Source organism: Aotus nancymaae, unplaced genomic scaffold (assembly GCF_030222135.1).
Source record: "Aotus nancymaae isolate 86718 unplaced genomic scaffold, 86718_ANA_hifiasm-v0.15.2.pri h1tg000016l, whole genome shotgun sequence".
In the NCBI taxonomy this organism is placed as follows: Eukaryota; Metazoa; Chordata; class Mammalia; order Primates; family Aotidae; genus Aotus; species Aotus nancymaae.
Window position 1 is genome coordinate 59053779 of NW_026988428.1, and position 23709 is coordinate 59077487.

Sequence of the window (23709 nt, forward strand, 5' to 3'; positions counted from 1 at the left end):
TCAGCAACATATTTTTGTATGCAGGATCTGGCATATTAGATTTTATAAATATCTGAGTAAGCAAATGAACCTCTAATTATCAGTGTTGACTAGCAGTTCTCATCATCAGCATTTTCCATGCCTTCAGAAGAAGAGTCTCTATTCTATGGAATATTGCAAATTTGTAAGTGATTAATTTTACATATGCATAGCATTTAAAATATTGTTTGATTTTATAGAATTTCAACTGTGCAAGTCTTATGTTTAAAACCGAGGCAGAAAAATATTAATTCCTTTAATTAAGCTATATTGTAAAACATTTGGAAAATAAAGGAGATAAAGTCACTCGTAATTGCACTGGAATGATTACTATTGGCTTTTTTGAGTATTGTTTCTTTCTAGCTTTTTTTCCTGTGCATACGAACATATAAATAAAAGAGGTAGTTTTCAACCATGTACAGCAGCATAGATTTTCATAAACCATTGAAAACTATGTTCTGTTATAATAAGGGTTGTCTAAACAGTGATTTTTCACTAGGAGTCATATTTAGTTAATCCTCACACAATTCTAATAACACGAAATTCTATTAAAATTAGGATAACATTCTAGTGAAACCTAAATTAAGAAGCTGTGGTCTGACTAAGATCTTTAAACAAGTATATGATTTGCCATTTCATATTATTTGTAGATTAGAGTCTTAAGTATCATTTTTTTCTATTTTTTAAAAAGAGTATCTGGCACTGCTCTGTTCAGCAGTTAATACTTTTTATTTCTAGATATGTAAAAAAAATTCTCAAGGTTGCAACTTTGGTGAATATGTGGTTGCTTTTTTTCCATCAGACTTTTTTTTGCTTTAAAATGGCATAAAAGGATCCACTTGAGAGATCAAAGGTCATCTGTCTTTTTGCTTTTCCTGTTCTCCTTTCTATGTTTTTTCAAGAGCACAACAGTGATGAAAACTAAGTTTTTTTAATGGGACTTTGTTGCTATTCGGAATTTGTTTTTTGTACCAGATATTCTTCAGCTTGATTATTTCTATACTAAAATTTGTAAGTTCCTGATTTTAAAACAAAATTACAAGAGAGTTGTTGGAATAAGTTAACTTTAAATTTTCTTTCAATCTGGTGAGTCAATGAGTATGACTTTGTCTATTAATATCACAGGTACCCACTGTGGCCCAAGAGCCCCTGGGCCTGGGTGTTCACAGTTTCAGATGCTGTTTCCTAGGTCCTATGTTGTTTTTCAGGGGATGCCAGGAGAAGCTCCAGAAAAAAAATTTATGTTCAATATAATTGGGATTCTTATCTTCTTGTAAAAGTGAAATATAAATGAAAACCTGCTGTTCTCTTCTCTTTGCTTTGTCTTTTCCTAGGCAAAGATGGGGAATATGAAGATCTGCTCAATTCCAGTTCCATCTCAACTTTGCTGGATGCACAGGGTTTCAGTGATCTGGAGAAAAGTCCATCACCCACTCCAGTAATGGGATCTCCCAGTCGTGACCCATTTAACACAAGTGTTCCCGAAGAGGTAGCAATAGACTTTTAATATTTCCTTCATGTTGAAGAGACTGTGTTGTTGAAAGCTAAAGCACTGTTCATAACATGAAAAACATGGGTTCCTCTCTCAGTTTCATTACCAACTCAAGCAAAGTTATATACATAAATTGATTTTGGCCGCTTCTGATGGCGACTCTGAAAGATAATTGAATAAAATTTTCCTCTGACTTCTTTACACTTGGAAGAAGCAACTGGAAAGGAGTAAACAGTTATACACTCCTTACTTTGCATCAAACTGCATCAAAATATGTTTGTTATCTATTGTACACCACGCCAAAACTTTGTGGCTTCAATGACAGCATTTCTTTTGCTAATGACTCTGCAGTTTGAGCAGGGCTCAGCATGAGCATCTTGTCTCTACTTTACCTGGCATCAGCTGGAGTGGCGTGAAGGCCTGGGCCTGAGTCATCCGAAGGCTAACTCACTCATATGTCTGGTGGTTGAGGCTGACTTTTGGCTGGGACCTCAGCTGAGGCCCCATTTAGAACAACTACATATGACTGCTTGGCTTCCTCACAGTCCTAAGGGTGAGCATTCCAAGAGGCCCAAGCAACTTTGCCTCACCTGTTATGACTTATCTCAGAAATCACATGGCATCTCTTCTGCTGTGGTCACAGGCCTATAGGCCCACCCAGATTCAAGGAGAGGAAACATAGACCCTACCCCTTGATGGATTACATTGTAAGGACAGGTGGGATGGGATATATTGGTGCAACCACATTTGGAAAATATAATCTTCCACTCTACCCTCTAGCTAAACCACTTTACAACCGTCTCCCATGCAAAATACACTCGCCCCTTTCCGAAGACCCCTGAGTCTCATTCCAGTGAGGCATCAGCATCCCAAGATCTTGTCATCCAGACCAGGTCGAGGTGTGGGTGAAGCTCCTCAGGTACAGTTCCTTGCGCACAGCTTCTTGAGGGCTGTTCCATTGAGTTAAGGAGCTGTGGACTTCAAGGACAGTTATTTGCCCTCCACACATCCATATGATGGTTGGATAGGCATAATGTAACAGCAATAGCCACTCCCATTAAAAAAGGGGAGCTGGAAGGCTCACAGATGTCACCAGTCCATAGCAGTTCCAAAATCCAGCCAAGCACGTATTGCCAGTCATCTGGGCTATTAATTCTTCCTTCCAAGTCATTCTTTCTCTGCCTGTATTTGCAGATGAGTAGTTTTCTCAGTTTTATGCCTGCAAAAGTGCCCAAAGATGTCCAAATCCACCTCTTCATTTTCTACTATCTCTGTCCCTTTGAGTCTAATTTGGGATAATACTTTAAACATTTAGAATTTCATGCAAATCATGTTATAATTCACTGTATTAGAGAAGAACCCATCCACAGCTTCACCATAAGCCTATCTCTAGCCAAGGTTCCCTACAAAGCTGCAATGGGACATCCCATTATTTTTAGAGCCTTTGATCATTTTTCAGAGATTCAATGAGACAGTACTACTGTAGTCTTCCTAAGGTTTTTTTTTTCTTTCTATTTTTATTTGATTCTAGTCTATCTCGAGGTCTTAACAAAGGGTTTTACAGCCACACCCTTGGCTCATTTGAAGACCATGTTTTCCTGATAGCACTTGTGCTTGATCTTTGCCCTGAAACTGTTTCTTGATTTTAGTGTAATTTTTTTGTCTAGAGAGAGAGGGAATGGGAAATAGTTTCATTGTCTAAACAATCTTGACTTCCTTATATTTAGCAGTTCCTTTTTGGTCATTTCTCTTACTTAATTGGGCTAAGGTGGGAGGATCACTTGAGCCCAGGAGTTCAAGGCTACAGTGAGCCATGATCGCAGCACTGCACTTTAGCCTGAATGATAAAGTGAGATCCTGTCTCAAATAATAAAAATAATAGAATGTTGAAAGCAAACATGTTACTGAAATCTTACGTTAAATCATTGCAACATGCAGGGTAGGCTTTGTCATTCTTATTTTACAGAGGGTGAAGCTGATGAATGCCTAGTGGAGTGATTTGCTAAGATCACTGATCACTTAGGCAAGTGTGTCCGAGCCAAGATTTTAGCCAGGGCTTCAGGTTGTTTGGATTTACTATTATTACCTGGGTACGGTAGCACAGGTATGTAATCTCAGCTACTCAGGAGGCTACAGCAAGAGACTGCTTGAGCCAAGGAGTTTGAGACCATTCTGGGCAACATAGCAAGGTTCCATCTCAGAAAAAAGAAAAAAATTACCATTAACTTGCTCAGTGATACTTACTAAGTTTTATTCACAGTATTCAGTATCTTATTCAGAATCAAGTTCAAAAATTTTCTTCCTCCAGAATGATTCCTTGATTAGTACTGCATCTATGTAGATGTTTATATTCTGAAATCATTTTGCAAATATAGAGTTCTGAATACTGATTATGAGATTTTATCAATAGACCATTTAATTGTCTTACTTTTATTTAATTACTCTGTGACTTGTGTTTTGTTTTGATTGATTGATTTTTGACTTTTTATAATTACATTACAGTTCCATAGCACCATCTTGCAAGTTTCTATCCCTTCATTATTGCCAGCAACTATAAGCATGGAAACTTCTGAAAAACCAAAGTTGATTCCTAAGCCAGAGACTTCATTTGAAGAAAAGTATGTCATTTATTAACAGTGCAATATAGCTGTTCGAAAAAGTAGATTAACCAAAGATGAGGATGTATTGCATTTATTTACAGACACATTTTTATCTAGAGAAGCAAGAAACAGCAAAACATCCACTGGGGGATCGGTAATCAGTTCTGTATTATGGAAATAAAAGGTGTGAAGCAGGAAGTAATAAGAGATAAGGCTGGGGAGGTGGGGTGGTCAGGTTAGAAAGAGATTTTAAGAAACTTGGCCAGGTGTGGTGGCTCATGCCTGTAATCTCAGCACTTTGGGAGGCTGAGGCAGGTGGATCACTTGAAGCCAGGAGATCAAGACCAGCCTGGCCAATGTGGCGAAATCTCATCACTAATAAAAATACAAAAATCAGCTGAGTGTGGTGGCACATGCCTGTAATGCCAGCTACTCGGGAGGCTGAGGCACTGGAATCATGAACCCAGGAAGTGGAGGCTGAAGTGAGCCAAGATCACATCACCGCACTCCAGCCTGGGTGACAGAGTGAGACTCTGTCTCAAAGCAAAGAGTTTAAGGAACTTGGATTTTTATATCCTGGGTCATGGGTAACTGTCAAAGGATTGTAAACTAAACAGTCACAGCCATTTGCTATGAGTCCATTTAAGGATGTATCTGAAGGGAACAGGAAAAGGGTAACAGTAGTTTGTCTGTAAGCAATTACAATGCTTTGCCAACATATTCCCAAATTGTCTAGTCTTACATTAGGCCAAATAAAATAGAACATTTAAAAAAAAATAGAAATAGCTTCCTTTGCACAATTTTTTGTTTTTGACAAACCCGTTCACTTGTAGCATATATGATGTTTTATTAATGAAGTTAATAATTACCTTTCATTCTTTACATTTTAGTGATGGAAAGATGATTCTTGGTGCTACTGTTGATACCCAACTGTGTGATAGTCTTTTGTAAGTTATATTTTATTGAATGTAAATATGCGATTGAGGCTTGAGAAAGAAGAGTTCTGTTATACTAACAATAACTAAATATTAACAGCAAATGACTGAGACTGTTAAATTCCTGAATAAATTAATGCAGCTGTAATAATTGGGTGGGGGTGAAGGCGGGGAGCTGTAAGTTTACAAATAAATGCTTGCTCATTTGCTGTTATCTCATGCCGGAATTTTGCAGGTCTTTAGCCTGCCTTTATCAGTTTTCATTTGAAGTTCAGTGCTTTAATTCATTTTTGTACTGGCATATTTGAGTCCAGTGGGAAGGCATCACAGAGAATGATGTGATGCAGGAAAAGCTGAGATGGGTTTTTTGCACTTTCAGTTTTGTGAGCTGACCTAATATCTATGTTTATCCAAGTTAAAGTCTGGATTAAATTAGGAAAGTGTATTTTCAGAGCAGTATTCAAAGATGAGATTTTTTCTTTTCTCACTATATTATCTTTTATTTTGGTAGTTGATATTTCAGGCAACATATACACATAAATACAGAAGAAATGCCTTTTAAAAGTTTCTAAATTTGCATATTTATATTCTGTTTCGTAGAGCCAAACACATGACTTCTGTCACTCTCTCTCTCTAAACTGGTGACATATCTCTGCCTTCAATTTTTTAGTCACACCAGCTCTATACTATTGAATACTAATTATGTGAAAGAGAAAGTCTCTGGATGTTTATAGTGTCATGTTGCCTTCACTATCATAGCAAATGAATTATTATGGGCAGCGTTAGGGATTCCTCTACTATGCTTTAATTATAACTATAAAATGAATTACTTTGCCAGACTCAGAAAAGTGATTCCCTTGTGAATTAAAAAGTAAAACTTTCATTCTTTATTTTAATTAGAAGGATTAGATATAAATAGTGCTTGAGTATTTTTAAAGTTCCTAGTTTAAATGTATACATGCAAAGGATACACCACTAGTCCATGGAAAGCACTGGCTTATTTTTGAATATTGACATCACAAGCCTAGTCCTAAGTGTTTTTCCAGCTCTTCTAACTTGTGCAGGACAGTTAGAATTATTGGCAGGACAGTTAATCACCCCTGCTTTTAAAACAACTAAATGTTATCATTTAGTTAAGCATATAAGTGACTGCCTGATTCCAGATTTTCTTTTATCACTAGGATTCAAGCCACACATAATTTTAGTGTCTTTCCAAGATGTTTTACTTAGTGGCACCAGAGCCACTTATATTATTAATCTTAATTGTTATTACTGTTATTTTTAGGACTTCAAGTCTGCAAAAGTCCAGCAGCCTGGGCAATCTGAAGAAAGAGACATCTGATGGGGTGGGTTCTGTGTTGTTGTTGTTGTCGTTGGGTTTTTTTGGTCTGTTATCCTGAGAAAAAAATATTTAGGGATCTTCATCTTTTCCCTTTTTGCAAATAAAACTCTTATGAAGAGTTTGTGGTTTCTCTAGTGGAAAATTACTTGATATTAGAGTTAACGGTAAATATTAAGAAGTACGAATATGAAGGATTGAAAATAGTATGTAAAACCAAAAATGGAGACTTTAATACAACATTTTAGAAAATAAATGATACTAAGATTTTGTAGCTTAGAAGTAGATATAAAATTATTTTAACTTATAGAGTTGTATGTGATAAATTCAGGATTATATAAAAGATTTCCTTAACAACCTCAAATATTGTTATTGCTTTGAACAAGAAAAGGAATCTATTCAGAAGACTTCAGAGGTAACTTTTTGTCCAAATTACAATGCCAAAATGTTTCTACTTCCATTACATGTAAATTGGTTAAATGTCCCCAGTAGATAAAAACTTTCAGAACCTCTAAAACATTATGCTAAATGAGAGAAGCCAGACACAAAGTTCACATATGATATGATTCCATTTATGTGAACTATGCAGAACAGATAAATCTATAGAAATAGAATGCAGATCAGTGGTTACCAGTAGTGAGAGGAGGGAAGAATGGGGAGAAACTGTTTAAGGGGAGGGGATTTTGCTTTCAAATGATGGAAATGTTTTGGAATCAGGTAGAGGTGGTGGTTGCCCAACGTCGTAACATACTAAATGCCACTGAATTTTGCACTTTAAAATTGTTAATTTTGTTATGTGAATGTCACTTCAATAAGTTATTAAAAAACAAAACCATTATCTCCCAATCATCCTACTTCATGTTCTTAATGACCATAACTGAGTTTCCTTGGACGTCCCTAAAAGCCCATCTTAGATTACCATTAAATTATACAACCAGTGTCCATCTAAAGCAAACATTTTGGTGTGCTTCAATATGTCATTAATATATGCTTGATTCTTCTTTCCCCTGATTTTCTTTCCTTTATTTTGAGATAGTATCACTCTGTCATCCATGCTGGAGTGCAGTGGTGCCATTATAACTCACTGTAGCCTCAATTTCCTAGGCTCAGGTGATCCTCCCACCTCAGCCTTTCAAGTAGCTGGGATTGCAGGCATGCACCACCATACTGGGATTTTTTTTTATTGTTATTATTTTAAGTACGGATGAGATTTGTTATGTTGCTAAGGCTGGTCTTGAACTCCTGAGCTCCAGTAATCCTCCCAACTCTGTCTTTCAAAGCACTGGGATCACAGGCATGAGCCACTGTCCCTGTTCTGTCCTCTGATTTTCTGTCATTAACCTTGCAAAGATTATAGCCTGATAGGCTACTTCCAGATGGACTCTCTTGACTGTTGGCTCTTAGTACCTGAGTCATATGTGGATAGGATTGACAAAGCAGCCAGTGATGACAGCTATAATTAGAGTCCTTTTTGTTCTCTCAGTTCAATAAATGGTTAAATGATTTGGATGTCATTGTTGAGCCGTGGATAGTAATACCATTAAACTGTGCCATCTATTAACTTTTAGTTTCTATGATCTGCAGATATATAGAGTAAAATAACCACCTGAAATATCTATATGCCCTCACTCTTCTCTCTACTTCTGCAAAAAAAGAAGCAGAGGGCAAGAATTGTTAGAGAAATCAGAACAAGCAGACAAAAGCATCTTTGTGTAAAGTGCTAAGAACATACAGTGGGAAAGGACACCCACTTCAATAAATGGTGTTGGGAAAATTTGATGTCCGTATGTAGAAGAATGAAATTGGACTCCACCTGTCACCATATCAACAAAAATCAACTCAAGATGGATTAAGAACTTACATATAAGACCCGAAACTATGAAACTACTAGATGAAAACACAGAGGAAACACTTCAGGACATTGGTCTAGGCAAAGCATCTTTGAATAATACTAAAGCAATATAACATACTATGTTACAGCCAGCTCTAATTGCCAATTCAAAGAACCAAAAAGCTCAAAATGAAGTTGCTCACTGTGCCTTCATTTTATTATTTTTGAGGAGAATATTTAAAATAACTGGAGTAGAATCTTCTTATACTGCTGGCATAGAAGTTTGGACTAATGCCTGCTTTGTAGAATAATTATATTATATTGGGCTTCTATTGGCATAGTTATAAGAATATAAACTGTATTATAGCTAAATCTGTGTCATAATTGTTAGAAAAGTCAGAAATCTGCTGCTATTATTCTGGTTATGTGATATCTCCATGTCTTTTGAGGAATGAAGCAAACAACATTTAAGAATTTTTGTGTCCTAAATATTTAAAGCCCTAAACATATTGATTCTAGATTAGCGATGAACATGGTTTTTTTTTTGTTATTGTTGTTTCTTACGTAGCTTTCAGAACTGATTTCTTTTCAACTTGTGATAAGGCATTTGACATTGGTAATCAATGTGTTAGTTCAGTTACTTTTTAAATAAACTAATGGATGTGGCGTGAATATTTGCTGTTAGCCTGTCGTGTGCTAAGGATGCTGCACCTGAAAACTGTTTCACTATTCTTATCTACCTCTCAGGACAGAGCTCCGGCAGAAAGCAGGCCATCTGGGACCCTGCCTCCCAGACCCCCAGGGCAGGTCACCTCCGTGGATGACAACCCCTTTGGCACTCGAAAAGTCAGATCTTCCTTTGGCCGGGGCTTTTTTAAAATCAAAAGTAACAAGAGAACAGCAAGTGCACCAAACTTGGGTATGTATGGCCAAAATGCCTTTGCCCTAATTCTTCCAGAAGGAGGAAAAGAGCAGTGTCTTCCCTTCCCTTATTCTCTCATTCATTGATTCATTTCTTTTTCTCAGAAACATTTTTGAATGACTTAGGGGGAAGTTAACAAAAAATGCCTCAGTGAATTTAATTTAGTGTTGTGAAGATATATAGATTCTCACCCTGCTCTCTCCTGTGATAAAAACTTAGTGGAAAGACCTAAAATCATGATTCCCTTTGACTTCATCATGGCATTTCCCATCTATTGTGATAGTGGATAAATTAACACTGACATTGAGCCTGTGTGTAACATTAGAAGCACAGTGTGGTGCATGCCTCTCCTCGACAGTGTGTATTTGGTGAGGAGGAGTCTGATCTGTGTTTCATTTTGTCATCTCTGTGTTCTCTCCATTGGGCTGCGTGTGATTGTGTGCGTTGTTGGGATATCTGAAGATCGTAAACGAAGTGCCAGTGCACCCACCTTAGGTATTGTACCCCTGCATGCCAGCCTTTGTCAGCACTGTGCTCCAAACCAACCTAATCCCTGCTCTTGGCGTCTGTGATCTCTAGAAAACAATCTGACAGCGATCAGAAAATGTAGTTCTCTCTTCCAGAGTGTTCTCTCTACCTTCTGCTAAAAAGGATTCTGTAGAGGCTTTGCTTCTAAGCCTAAACGCTGTTTTAACCAATGCTGGTAACACTCACTGTGTGAGTAGCTTTGAGAGGACCTAGATGTGTGCAGCATCCCTCAGAGTGCAGGGCAGGAATGTCCTGGCATTGTACATTACAGCTCTCACAGCCTCGAAGTGCACATTACCACACACTAACTCCCAGATCCTTACAGTCCATTCTCCATGCTTACATTTCCCCCAGCCTCCAAAAAGAAATGTGTTTGGCCAGATAAGGATGTTTATAGAAGACATTGAATATTATAGTTTTAGGCTTACTTCTCTTAGGGGAACGTTCCTCTGACATTTTATTACTTTGAAGATGGAGATAATATTCAGTGATGACAGAAGCAACTTTACTCGATATCTGAGGAGTTACTCCCAGAGTGATTTTAGAAGAGGGACAGCTCAGTTTTCCTCTTTGTAAGGCAGGGGACAACTGGGAAAAAAAGGTTCTCAAAATAAAAAAGAGAAATATGGTGGTTTTAAGATGAGGATAAGCCAGGCAGCATTTTCAGGGGCACCTGTACCCATCATGGTTGAAGAATGTGAATTGGAAAAGTTCCTTTGGGTTTTTCCAATAGGTGCTGTTACCTTATGTAGATATCCACCTATCTATTCATGTGGACCAGCAAATGGGACTTCTCTCTCTGTGGATTTAAATGTCTAGAATGAACACTGGATGCATAAAATAAACTGATCTATTCAGATAACTATTTTCAAATAGTTTTTTGCATCTTTCTTAGAAGAACTGTATTGTTAATGCTAAGAGTTAAATGCTGCTTATTATAACCTGTAATCACAGCTCTGCTTTGTAGAAAAACCAACTTTCTGCAACTTGTAGATCTTGCTGAAACACTGTTCCTGTGATTTTAGTACAACTTTTACTTTCCTTTATAAAGCATAAAATATCACACTGAAGACAACAGTAGCCCTTGTGTTTGCTAGTATGGGATTGTCCACTAAGGGACAGCTAAAATAACTAAAATAGTTAATGTTTGGAGATCTGAGAGTGGCAAACGTGGATGTGATTATTTTAAGGTAAAATCAACAGGCACTTACTTTATATCAAAAGAAAAATGTATGCATATTCATTTTACTCTTAGTGCCTAGTATACAACAGATTGGAATACATTTCATAAATAAAGAATTGCTTGAACTAGGTAACTGATTTGATGTAAGTGCCAAAGAAGAAGAAGGAGTAAAAGGAAAATGACATGAAGTTTGAGCTAAAGCAATAGGGACAGTATTAGTTAGTATTAACCAAATATCAAATAAGAATATTTAAGAGAGGAAAAGAGTCTCAGGGAAATTGGATGAGATTGTGAAGTCCCAGATGTCCCAACACACTAAATTGGGGATATTACAGGCATTTAGATATAGAGCCTGGAGAGAGACATTAGGCCCAGAGATTTTGATCCTCTAGAGGGCACTTAGAACAGAATCTTAAAGTGGCGTGGGGAAGGAAAAAAAAGCAGGGGTGCTACAGCAGAGACACTATCAGATGACAGATGTAGGAGACTGTCATGTCAAGAAGCAAAAGGAGATGATTTTGTAGGATGTAGGAGGCAATCAACAGTACTATGTGCTGTGGAAAGATTGAGAATAATTCCATTATGAATTCAAATCACTCAAGGAAAGAATATGATAATCCTATCACACTCTTTTAATCTCCAAAAGGGTTGTAATTTTATTAACTTTACACAGTAAACTATGGAACAGAACATGTGTGTTCCATCTTTAGTATTTACAAGGTGCTCTTTGTAAATCACTAATTTATAGAACAATGGAAGAATCTTAACAGTTCTAAAACCAAGGATATTAATATCTTATCATGTTCATTCCATATTTTAACATTCATTGTCTTTATTCTGCTCTTGGAGTAGCTGAGACAGAAAAAGAGACAGCAGAGCACCTAGACCTGGCTGGTGCTTCTTCTCGGGCAAAAGATTCACAGGTGAACAGTCCCTTCCAGATACCGCCTCCATCTCCAGATTCCAAAAAGAAATCCAGAGGTATCATGAAACTCTTTGGAAAGTAAGTAAAGCAGTGAACAAGTGGAATGGGCCCTGTCTTATATGTTGCTTAAAAGTGGCTGAAAATGGGTATGAACTTGTAAGGCCTTTGTATTCCTCTTATGGAAGAAAGTTTGGATTGTGATGTGGGATTTATTAACTCACTGGGTCTTAGTTAAAGTTTAAACTTAAATGTCTATGTTAACGACACAAAGAGGATTAGTTCCAGTAGCTGCACTAGTTAAAAACGCTGTGATTAGCAAGTCTAAGGCCTCCTCAGGTCTAATACTGGCCGTGTGTGTTATGTCTTCTACAGACTTAGGAGAAGTCAATCAACTACATTCAACCCAGATGACATATCTGAGTCTGAATTCAAAAGAGGAGGGACAAGGGCAACTGCAGGGCCCCGACTGGGTTGGTCTCGAGACTTGGGACAGTCTAACAGGTGAGAACAGCCAACTGATGAAGCATCATGACCTCATGAGTCCTGCAAAGTTAGTACTGTCATGGGGTTAAACAAAGTCATTGCTTAATGTTGTCCTAATGAAAGGAGCCATCATCTTTAGAGCAGTGCAATTTGTCCATGGTTAATGAACATACAGAAGGTGAGGGCTGTGTGAACTAGGGGAGGGACCAGAGCTGAAGCATCAGCAGCATCTGTGTTAGAATGGCTCTCAGACTTAAATTTTACATAGATGATAATTGTAAGTACTCTAAAGCATAGCTTTGGAAAGATGGGATAGCATAATGGTTAAGAGTATGTTCTAGAATCAGACCACTTGGATTTGCTTTCTGGCTTTACCATTTTCTACCAACCGGGTGACCTTGAGCAATGGCTTCCACGCCCTGTGCCTCAGTTCTCTCATCATTATAATTAGTACCTACCCCAAAAGATGATTGTGAAGATTAAATAAGTTAATATGTGTTAAATATTTGGCAGATAATAACTGCTCAAGAGACATAGTAGGGCCGGGCGCGGTGGCTCACGCCTGTAATCCCAGCACTTTGGGAGGCCAAGGCGGGTGGATCACGAGGTCAAGAGATCGAGACCATCCTGGTCAACATGGTGAAACCCCATCTCTACTAAAAATGCAAAAAATTAGCTGGGCACGGTGGCGCGTGCCTGTAATCCCAGCTACTCAGGAGGCTGAGGCAGGAGAATTGCCTGAACCCAGGAGGCGGAGGTTGTGGTGAGCCAAGATCGCGCCATTGCACTCCAGCCTGGGTAACAAGAGCGAAACTCCATCTCAAAAAAAAAAAAAGACATAGTATACAACAGAATCTATGAAAGCACTTAAAGACAAAAATTCTATCAGAATTCTTTTATTTATCAAGACTGTATAATATTTATCCATTAAGACTTTAAGAACCACTCCGACACTCTTACCAAAGTTTAGGGCTGGCTTGGAACTACTACATCGACTCACTGAGCATAAAAGGGTGGGGTTGGCAAACATAAAGTACAAGGCATTGGTAACAAACCTTTTAACAGTATTATAGGCTAGAAACCCTTTAAATACAGCCCCGCCCATACGGGTGGAACACTGGATGCAAGTTTCATCAAGGAGGAAACTCTCTTTGGCTCTCTTCAAATACCAAACAGTTTCATTTGCCATATGCTGTCTTTGAACACACTAGAACTCCTTGTGCTATTTAAAAAAAAAAAAACATGTTCATCTCCTCCTCCGCACCCTGCCCCCACCCCGGAACAGGGACACTATTTGTGTATCTAGGTAAAAGAAAACAGGAATTTTGCTTTGATTATTGTTTCCTGCACTCAGTGACAACACACTGCCCTCTTCTCATTGGTTACCATATGGAAAGAAACCATAATTCTGCTGAAGTGAATTCAAATTAGGCTTAAGTTTCTTTCAATCCAACTGAGCTTCCTGTTTGGAAATCCAAACTTCAAACAACATTGGTTGAAGCTAATACAATGACTTATCTTTGTCCAACTTAGTCTTTTTCTGTGGGACTTGCTCTATCACATTAAATCTTTTGTGGTTTCATTTGAAATGAAGACAGTGGTCTTAGAAGATAACTTTCAACTCCAGTACCAGTCATTCCTTCAATGTATGCTAAAAATTAAGCTTTTCAAAATGGTCAACTGTGTATCACCAGGGAACTTCTATGTCTATTGAATGTATAAGCCACAGGATTGGCTTTGGATTATTTTTCATGCAATTACTCATTTTCTTGTAGTGACTTGGATATGCCATTTGCCAAGTGGACCAAGGAGCAGGTTTGCAATTGGCTCATGGAACAGGGCTTGGGCTCCTACCTGAATTCTGGCAAGCACTGGATTGCATCTGGCCAAACACTTTTGCAGGCTTCTCAACAAGATCTAGAGAAGGTGATTGCTTCTCTGTTTTGTTTATACAATGGGTACTGAGAAGATAATATGAATGTAGGGTTGTGTTATAGTCCAGAAAGGGCCATGAGTGAAGCCAGTAAATACTCTCTAAACAAAAGGTTTGGTTTTCAGTTGCTTTATGCTTATTTTTTCTGATGGTCTTGGGAGGACCTGGTCTTGATGATTCCTTATGGAACACTTAAGCCATCGGGCAATTTAATGAAAAATAATTACAGAAGAATAATTAAGCTCATATTTCTCAAAATCATTGTATGGCTTTATCATTGGCCTATATTCTCAATGTAATATATGCAATTCATTTCACTTGGCAAAAGGAAAAAAACATACCCTACAATTTATGTCAATTATTTAAAATTTCTTTCCAATTATAATATTTTGCACAAAGTAAGAGTCAAATTCTCTTTATGCATGCTACAGTTCCTAGCTTACAAAGAAAATGAGTCACTGAGGAATACCTAACACATCACTAAGCTAATTGTGGTGGGCTTGGCTTTTCAGGGACCTTTTGTTCAACACTTTCTTAGACCAAGTTAGTATTGTAACTTAATATTGAATTGGGTCTTTAGTGTTAGCTTCATTTTGGAGAAATTTGCATCCTTTGCCAGTGGCACCCAGCCTATATAGATAGAGTTATAAAGTCAATGTTTATTGTTTCAGGAACTTGGAATCAAGCATTCACTTCATCGAAAGAAGCTCCAGCTGGCACTACAAGCCCTGGGATCTGAAGAAGAAACCAATCATGGGAAGCTAGATTTCAACTGGGTCACTAGTAAGAAGTTTTTATTGTAACAAAATAAAATAATTATGTGCATAGCTGCTTTTTCCTTTTAATCACAAGAACAGGTGTTCTGTGGCATGGTGGCAACACTGGCTTTTCTCTCTTTTAGGATGGTTGGATGATATTGGCCTCCCTCAGTATAAGACCCAGTTTGATGAAGGACGGGTCGATGGTCGAATGCTACACTACATGACTGTTGTAAGTGGCTCACTCCTGGGGTTTGGGGGAGGAAAACTTTTTTTCTCTGAAAAACACAGAAATTGAGTAGGGCAAACACAGTGTTTTCAGTGATTCCACCAGAGTTTGAAGGTGTTGTTTGAATTGAGGGAGTGACGGGCATATTTGAAGTTGTAGCACTTGGTGATTATGATTGCAACAGCCTTGGGATAATTTGAAACACCAGTGTAAGCAAAGGGAAGCCTAATTTAAGCTCTTCAGAAGTTTGATTTTCTATGCAATACATTCAACAATATAAATACTGAAGTGTACACTTTAATTGGGTACATTTTCTGGTATGCAAATTATATCTCATAAATATATTTTTTACTTTTTTGTTTCTTTTGAGGTGGAGTCTTGCACTGTCACCCAGGTTGGAGTGCAGTGATACAATCTTGGTACACTGCAACTTCCACCTCCCAGGCTCAGGCCATCCTCCTGCCTCAGTCTCTCAAGTAGCTGGGACTACAGGCCCATGCCACCACACTCAGCTAATTTTTTTGTATTTTAAGTAGAGATGGGGTTTTGCCACATTGGCCCAGGCTAGTCTCAAACTCTTGACCTCAAGCAGTCTGCCTGCCTCGGCCTCCCAAGGTGCTGGGATTACAGGCATGAGCCACCATATCTGGCCTAAAGATATTTTTCAAATAGAATGTAGAGTTTTGAAGCCCAAGCTGTAAGTTATGTGTTTCTATGTGCAGTGACCATTTGGAAGAGGCTACCCTTTTGACCTGACATCTTCAGGATCTTGTCTTCTCCCTTCCATTCTTCCTTGAACAACTGTTACCTGAAACCCTATCACCCATCTCACTTCAGCCTGGTTCTGCTACAGCAGGAGTTACTGGGGTTAAAGGAGGAGGGAGGAAGGCCAGACTTTCATCTGGTTCCTTCGTTATTGTACTTTCTAGCCTTCCAGCCAATGTATACAACTATTTTCTGCTTTACAGCAGTGGGAAAGATGGATTCCAGGAGAACCTTGTTTTAGATTCCACGCCACTACTAATGTTCTACTTAAAATTCATTCATTCATTCATTCATTCATTTATGGAAATGGAGTCTCGCTGTGTCACCCAGGCTAGAGTGCAGTGGTGCAATCTCGACTCACAGCAACCTCCACCTCCCAGGTTCAAGCAATTCTCCTGCTTCAGCCTCTTGAGTAGCTGGGATTACAGGTGTGTGCTGCTGTGCCCAGCTAATTTTTGTATTTTTGGTGAAGATGGGTTTCGACCCAACTACCCGAAGTATATCTTTTTCAAATAAGTGGAAAGTTTTAAATAGCCAAGTTAAGTAGGCATTTCTCAGTATCAAAAAAACTTGGAGTTCAGTTCATGGATTTTTCTTCTCTACCATTGAACCCAAGCCCTTACTTTCATGGGCACATCACATAAACCTGTGTGGAATAATATGAATGTGTGTAGTATGTTGCACATTTACTATGTGTCAAACATTCTTTTAAGCATTTTGCTCATATTAATACTGGATTCTCAACAACCCTTTTAGTTGATATTACTATTATTACAGTGTGTATACTATATATACATGTTTTTAATACTTTTTATTTTAAAATAATTTTAGATTTATGGAGGAGTTGCCAAAGATAGAATTCTGTATACCTTTCACTCTGCTTCCTCTAATGTTAACATCTTACATAATCATGATTACATTCATCAAAACTAAGAAATTAACATAGATAACAATACAATCAACTAAACCTTAGATTTATTCACATTTCACCAGTTTGTCCAATAAGCTCCTTCTCCTGTTCCTGGATCTAATCCACATTAAAACACATATTTTGTGACTTAGGACTTCTGAAGTCAAATTTTCAGGGTCATTTACTCTTTTAAAGCCATTTCACATACGCTGCTTGTGATTTTAAGCTTGAATTTGTTCACATATATACACTATAATTATATAGTACTATATAGAGATAGTATTATACACATATAATACCATAGATTATGTGTGTATATGTATATACACATACACATATGTGTGTGTAGATACACATACAGATACACACACACGCGCACACACACATACTCTGTGTATCTATAGTATTATAACATTATTATTATCTCTACTTTTTTTACATGTGTAAAGGAAGGAATCCAGAGATTGGGTAACTTGGTAACCATGTTTCCGCAATTAGCAATAGAAAGTCAGAGAGAGTTTGAACTCAGGCTGTTTCAAGATCCCTGCTTTTAATAGTTCACGATTATGACTGCAACCCATTCAGTAAATATTTGCCTTCCTATCTAAGTATGAATATGTTCCCCCCGACAATATGAACAAATTCAAGCTTAAAATCACAAGAAGTCTGTGAAATGGCTCTAAAAGAGTAAATGACCCTGGAAAATATGTGTTTTAATGTGGATTAGATCCAGGAACAGGAAACGGAGCTTACTGGACAAACTGGTGAAATGTGAATAAAGTCTTCAGTTTAGTTGATTGTATTATCGTCTGTGTTAATTTCTTAGTTTTGATGAATGTAATTATGATAATGTAAGATGTTAACATTAGAGGAAGCTGTGTGAAAGGTATACAGAATTCTATTGTCTCTTTGGCAACTCCTCCACAAATTTAAAATTATTTTAAAATAAAAAGTTTTTAAAAATCCAAATTAAGAAGAAAATCACCCAGAAGGCCTGTTTTGATATAAAAGAACTCTTAAAAATCCTTCAAAGCATAAAGAACTTAAAAAATAATTAACATTTCAATCACACTGTAAACATTGTGCATTCAGATATTTTTTAAAGCTGTTAGACTTGAGTTAGATGAAAATGGCCTACGTTGAAATGTTTGGAATGGGTGTCTCAATCTTAGATTAAAATAAATACTTTTTCTGACTTAGGGCACTACTTTTAAGAAATTAATCCAGAAAAAAAATTAGGAAATAATTTTTTCCCAGTTAGTAGCCTCAAGGATTTAAGCTAATTAATATTTGTATTCAAGATTTCTGTAGTAGATCACATTTTTTTCTTTTTTTCACGAGAAATGTTTTATCAGAAAGGTGTGTCTAAGGTAGATGTTTTCCTTGTTTATTTTCTGGGTGTGCTTGGAAGTGGACTGGTGTTTATCTTGACACTGCCCCCAATATCACCTTCTTCTGAAAGAATTTGTTTTGGTGTGTTTGCTATATTTGAAAATATTCCCAAGAGCCACAGCCTGGTGAAAATTCTTCCTTGAAGGGGTTCATTGGTTTTATTTATATATATATATATGAGATACTTATAACTTCATTTTTTTCTCTCCTTAATTCTGACCAAAACCTTTGCACTGATTGTTATAGTTTTTCCAAAATGGTTCACAATGTTTTCTAGATAAACCATAATAATCTAGAGCTATTCAATAGCAAACAGGTCCTTACTAAAAAAATAATCTAGAACTAGAGAATTATTAAGATCAGGCAATAGTATAACAAGAGCACTCTTCTGATTTTCCCCAAAACTATGACGTGCTTTAGTTCAGAAAACCAAGCCTTGGCTAGGAATGGTGGCTTGTGTGTAATCCCAGCTTTTTGGAAGGCTGAGGCCAGAGGACTCTTTGAGCCTACGAGTTTGAAAGAGCCTGGGTAATATAGTGAGACCCTGTCTCTCCAAAAAAAAAGACAAGAAAAGAAAACCAAGCCCTGATCATGTTCATCAGCGAGCATGGTTTACTCTTCACTATCTGCTGAAAGGAAATAGAGAGGGCAGTTTAGTCAATGCCTATGTGCTTTATTTGCAGCTAAAGTTCTCAAAACTAAAGAGGAAACAAAGGCATTCCCTATTTATGGTATGTGCAGATCAAGTCAAAGCAAATCACCTTTTGTAGTGACCCAGCAAGTGCTTTTTAAACTGTGTTTTTCAGAGCTATGGGGTTCTACAGTCCTGTCTCAGAGCATCTGGAAGAGAGAGGAACAGGTGGAAGCCAGCTTCATTGGCAAAAATACTAATTTGGGGTTTTGGGAAAGTGGTTCCAAATGGAAAACTGGGTTCTGTTACTGTATAAAAGCTTTGAGAACTCTGAGAAGCCCTTGGGGCATATTGGTTTGAAGGACTCTTCTCTTACTCCAGTCTTCTGAGATTCCCTAAGAAAGTCCTCAGCTACAGGCCAGCACAGTGAGTTCATCCTTTTGTTCTTTTTTGCAGGATGACTTACTGTCTTTGAAGGTTGTGAGTGTGCTACACCATCTCAGTATCAAAAGGGCCATCCAGGTCCTGAGAATCAATAACTTTGAACCAAACTGTCTACGGAGGCGGCCATCTGATGAGGTAGCATTTTAATACTGAGGTTTGTAAGCATGCACTTCCCAGGCATGGGACTGTCCGTGTATGTGAAACTAAGAGCTATTTTTCTTGGAGGCTTAAAATCCAGCCTCATTTACTTCTTAGGCTTTTTCTGTATTTTTTCCTTTTTTCTCCATGGTGGTTCCACTTGTGTAACTAAAGCCAAGGGTTCTTTTTTAGTTGTGCTTCTTCCTTTTCTTGGGTGTATGCTTTCTTCCTTTTCCTGACTCCCTAATCCACAGAGATAAATATCTACAAAGACTTCCTTTTCTGGACGAGTGCAGTGGCCCATGCCTATAATCCCACACTTTGGGAGGCCAAGGCAGAAGGATCACTCAAGCACAGGAGATGGAGACAAGCCTGGGCAACATAGGGAGACCCTGTCTCTACAAAAATAATAACAAATTAGCCAGGCATGGTGGGTGCATGCTGGTTGTCCCAGCTACTCAGCAGGCTGCAGTAGGAGGATCCACCTGAGCCTGGGAGGTGGAGGCTTCAGTGAGCCCTGATTACACCACGGCAACTCCAGCCTAGGTTAGAGAAAGAACATTTTTCCTTTTCTTTATGCATTTAGTGGGATGTTGAGTAACTGTTCTCTGTGGACTAGACCTTTTAGACAGAAAATGCAATTTAATATTTAGGATCCTGGTTGTGTGTTCCTATAGAATAGCATCACCCCATCAGAAGTTCAGAAGTGGACGAACCATCGAGTGATGGAGTGGCTGCGCTCCGTGGACTTGGCAGAATATGCCCCCAACCTCAGAGGCAGTGGCGTCCATGGCGGGCTCATGGTAAGGCTCTGATTTATTTCAAATTGACTTATTTTGTTTCCATCAGTCTAGCGAGTAGGATATTATCAGTTTGTGCTTATCATAATCCTAAAGTCATCTGACCCAACCCTCCTGCACTATTTCTAGTAAATCTTTCAGAGTATTTGTATTGATATCATATAACTCTAGATTGGATTTAAAGCCAGTTCTCTTTTATCGTCCGTTTCATGTTGAATAACATGTAGCTGCTGTCTCTCATATGATCATGTTTGAAAACCCCTGCAAGGATGCAGATTGTATTTCTGCACATTGATGCTGCATAAGGAGTTGGCTCCCATGGACTGCACCCCAGAGAGGTAGAGAGCACTGATATTGGGGTGCCTGAAGCCTGGATTTGAGTACCAACTCTATCACTCACTAACTTGGGCAAAATGGAGAAAAAATATGTAAATTAAAGATCGAAGTCCATATCCTGTTTACCTCACCGGGCTGTTGAGAGGATCACTGGAGATCACCTAAGTGAAAGAGCTTTGCAAATTATAAAGCGCCATACAAACATGTATGATTTATGGTGACTTTTGACAAGCTTAATTTTTTTAACAGGTTCTAGAACCTCGTTTTAATGTAGAAACAATGGCTCAGTTATTGAACATCCCACCAAATAAGACTTTGCTGCGAAGACATTTGGCCACTCATTTCAACCTTCTGATTGGGGCTGAGGCTCAGCACCAGAAGCGAGATGCCATGGAGCTGCCAGATTATGTCCTTCTCACAGCTACTGCCAAAGTGAAGGTTGGTTCAGGCTCGTACAGTTTAATAATTGCTTGGCGCAAAGGCCACATTGTGTCAGTTACCTGGTTATTCTGTTTTCTGGGGTTTACTAAGTTTTGTGGATGGGTTCCTTTCCAGCAAATGCAGGAATCCTCAGTGCTTAGTTGTCTTAGGAGAAAGATTGGCCGAGAGACAGTTCACAGATAGCAGAGAGCTTTATTGAAGGGAAATAGGAAGCAAAGAGCTTATTGTAGGGAAAAAAAAAAAAGTACAGGAGCTGATCCTGCAGGGAAAACAGCAGGGTCACGGTAATGATGCTTATTTAAAGGGACAGTGCACTCTGAAAACCAAGGCACAGTGGGCTGCTGAAAGAGAATGAACCCAAGAGTTCTGCGTTGGGTTTTTATGATGTCCAATTTTTTTTTTGAAGCTCTCGCCTCTGTGTTAAGTCTCTGTCTTTTTCATCTCGTTTTCCCACTCCTGCCTTAAGTCCTCACCTTTTCCCTGCCTAGTTCCCATCCCAGGTTTGTAGGACCCTCCCTTACTATAGTTGGTGCGCATGCGTGGGTTGGGTGTTGGCTACAGTTCGACCTAAAAGCTGCATTGCTCATTCCCACTGCCCCAAAAAGGTTGTGTAGCAGTCAAATCTATATGTATTGCACCTGCATTTCTCTTAGGAATTTCTCCTTTGCCCTCTTCTCCTCTTTATCAGCATGCAGCTAGCTACATTCTGGCAGGTGAACTGCAGAGTGAGCGATTACTGGGCATCTTAAGGGCGTTTCTTTCTGCATAGGTGTTTCTCCTCCTCTCTGCTCATATCTAGCTTGCATGTTTTGGGTGGTTTCTGGGGTGTGAGATTTTCCAGACCTCTCTTTTCTCAGGGGCTTCCCCTCATGTCTAGCTGTCTGCCTATTCTGACAAGTTGAAGGAACGGTTGACCCTTGAAGAACATGAGTTTGAATTGCACAGGTCCACTCCTACTTGGATTTTTTTTTTCCAAGCAAATGTGGAGGGATGCAAAACCCACATATAGAGAGGCCCAACTTTTTAGGTACACAGGTACTGCTGAACCATGTACGGATGTTGGTATACATGAGGGTCTTGGAATTAATGCTCTGTGTATACTGAGGGATAACTGAGTATATATCTTTTGAAAGTATAATAATTAAGAGAATGCACCCAGATAGCTCAGTCAGGAAAGCATCAGACTTTTAATCTGAAGATCTAGGGTTTGTGTCCCTTTTTGAGTGCTCCCTCTTAGGCGGGCATGGTGGCTTACACCTGTAATCCCAGTGCTTTGGGAGACCAAGGCAGGAGGATCACTTGAGCCCAGAAGTTTGAGGCTGCAATGAGCTATGACTGAGCTATGAGCATGCCACTGCACTCTAGCCTGGGCAACAGAGCCAGATCCTGTCTCTCAAAAAATAATAATGAAGAGCATGATGTTGGCTTCCAAAATCCATGCATTGGTAGTGCAGAGAGCCCATAACTTACGTTCAAATATTGGTTGCAGTTGTTCTGTTTTTATAAGTCAAGTCTAGAAGAGAGATTTCTCTTGTACAGATTCAGCTTGTCTGGCTTACGATTGACCAGCCTTGTAAACAGGAAAAGATACTTAAGAAATGATTCAAAGTGGACCAGAAGAGAATGGATATTTCCTAATTTATCTGGATTTATGGATCATACCAAATTCAGATTACTTTTTCTTCTTTTAAATTAATCCTAGATTAACTCTTCTAAATATGTTATCTCAACCAACTTGATGGGTTATCAGGTCCTCCAGAAATTTGTGCCAAGTTCTTTTTACTTTTTTTTTTTTTTTGCTATCTGCCTGAGTCATCCAATAACCAAGATGGAGTTTCTCTTCTAAGTGTTGCTGAAGTTTTCTCTCCAAAAAATTCTTTTAGCAATCACCAGTTCTGTTATGGAAGCAGAATAGGCACACAAGATAATCATAGCCTCAGCCCAAGAAAAAATGTGGTAAGGTCCATTTTATTTTGCTAATCTTAGATTGAAAAACCTTGCAAAATTGGACTCAGCCCTGAGAAATCTCATTGCATTAGGGCCTGTCTAATCAAAACTATGAAGCCAGGTGCAGTGGCATGTGCCTGTAGTACCAGCTACTCCAGAGGCTGAGGCAGGAGGATCTCTTGAGACCAGAAGTTTGAAGCCAGTCCAGACAGTGACTATCCAGCTAGTTGACATGAATAAGAAGAATAAGATTAATTTTCTGAGATTTGTAACAAGGGTCATTTATCATTGCATCATTTGTGTGCCTAGGATGCCCTTTCTTTTTTATACAAATTTAAACATCCAGTTACTTTTCTTTCTACATGGGGTAAATAATTAAGTTACACATGTAGAGGAGAGGGGTGATGCAAAAAAAATTACATGTTATCAGTCCTTGATTATATGAATTTTATCAGATCCTTTGGATGTTTTTGTTTGCTTTTCTTTCAAAGCCAAAGAAACTTGCCTTTAGCAATTTTGGGAATTTGAGAAAGAAGAAACAGGAAGATGGTGAAGAATATGTTTGTCCAATGGAATTGGGACAAGCATCAGGAAGTGCATCTAAGAAAGGATTTAAAGCTGGTTTGGATATGCGCCTGTATGACGAAGATGATTTGGACCGGTTAGAGCAGGTAAGTCCAATACTGGATACCTTTTTCAAGTGCTTCCAGCATTCAGACACTAGATGGG

General features: G+C 38.4%; 1 protein-coding gene across 12 annotated transcripts in view; it reads left to right on the forward strand.

The window, feature by feature from the left end:
• The window catches only part of PPFIBP1 (PPFIA binding protein 1), a 172699-nt gene that overhangs the window by 145738 nt on the left and 3252 nt on the right, over positions 1-23709 (forward strand). For 8 of the 12 annotated variants that reach the window (XM_064377380.1, XM_064377383.1, XM_064377386.1 and 5 more), the window contains 15 exons: positions 1353-1507; positions 4013-4128; positions 5001-5057; positions 6331-6391; positions 8963-9134; positions 9600-9632; positions 11701-11851; positions 12146-12274; positions 14032-14182; positions 14861-14972; positions 15091-15179; positions 19331-19453; positions 20134-20259; positions 20842-21030; positions 23472-23651. In XM_064377380.1, coding sequence (XP_064233450.1) covers positions 1353-1507; positions 4013-4128; positions 5001-5057; positions 6331-6391; positions 8963-9134; positions 9600-9632; positions 11701-11851; positions 12146-12274; positions 14032-14182; positions 14861-14972; positions 15091-15179; positions 19331-19453; positions 20134-20259; positions 20842-21030; positions 23472-23651 — 1844 coding nt within the window. The remainder of the gene's footprint in view (positions 1-1352; positions 1508-4012; positions 4129-5000; positions 5058-6330; positions 6392-8962; positions 9135-9599; positions 9633-11700; positions 11852-12145; positions 12275-14031; positions 14183-14860; positions 14973-15090; positions 15180-19330; positions 19454-20133; positions 20260-20841; positions 21031-23471; positions 23652-23709) is intronic. The other 4 variants (XM_064377387.1, XM_064377388.1, XM_064377381.1 and 1 more) reach the window with 1 other exon arrangement.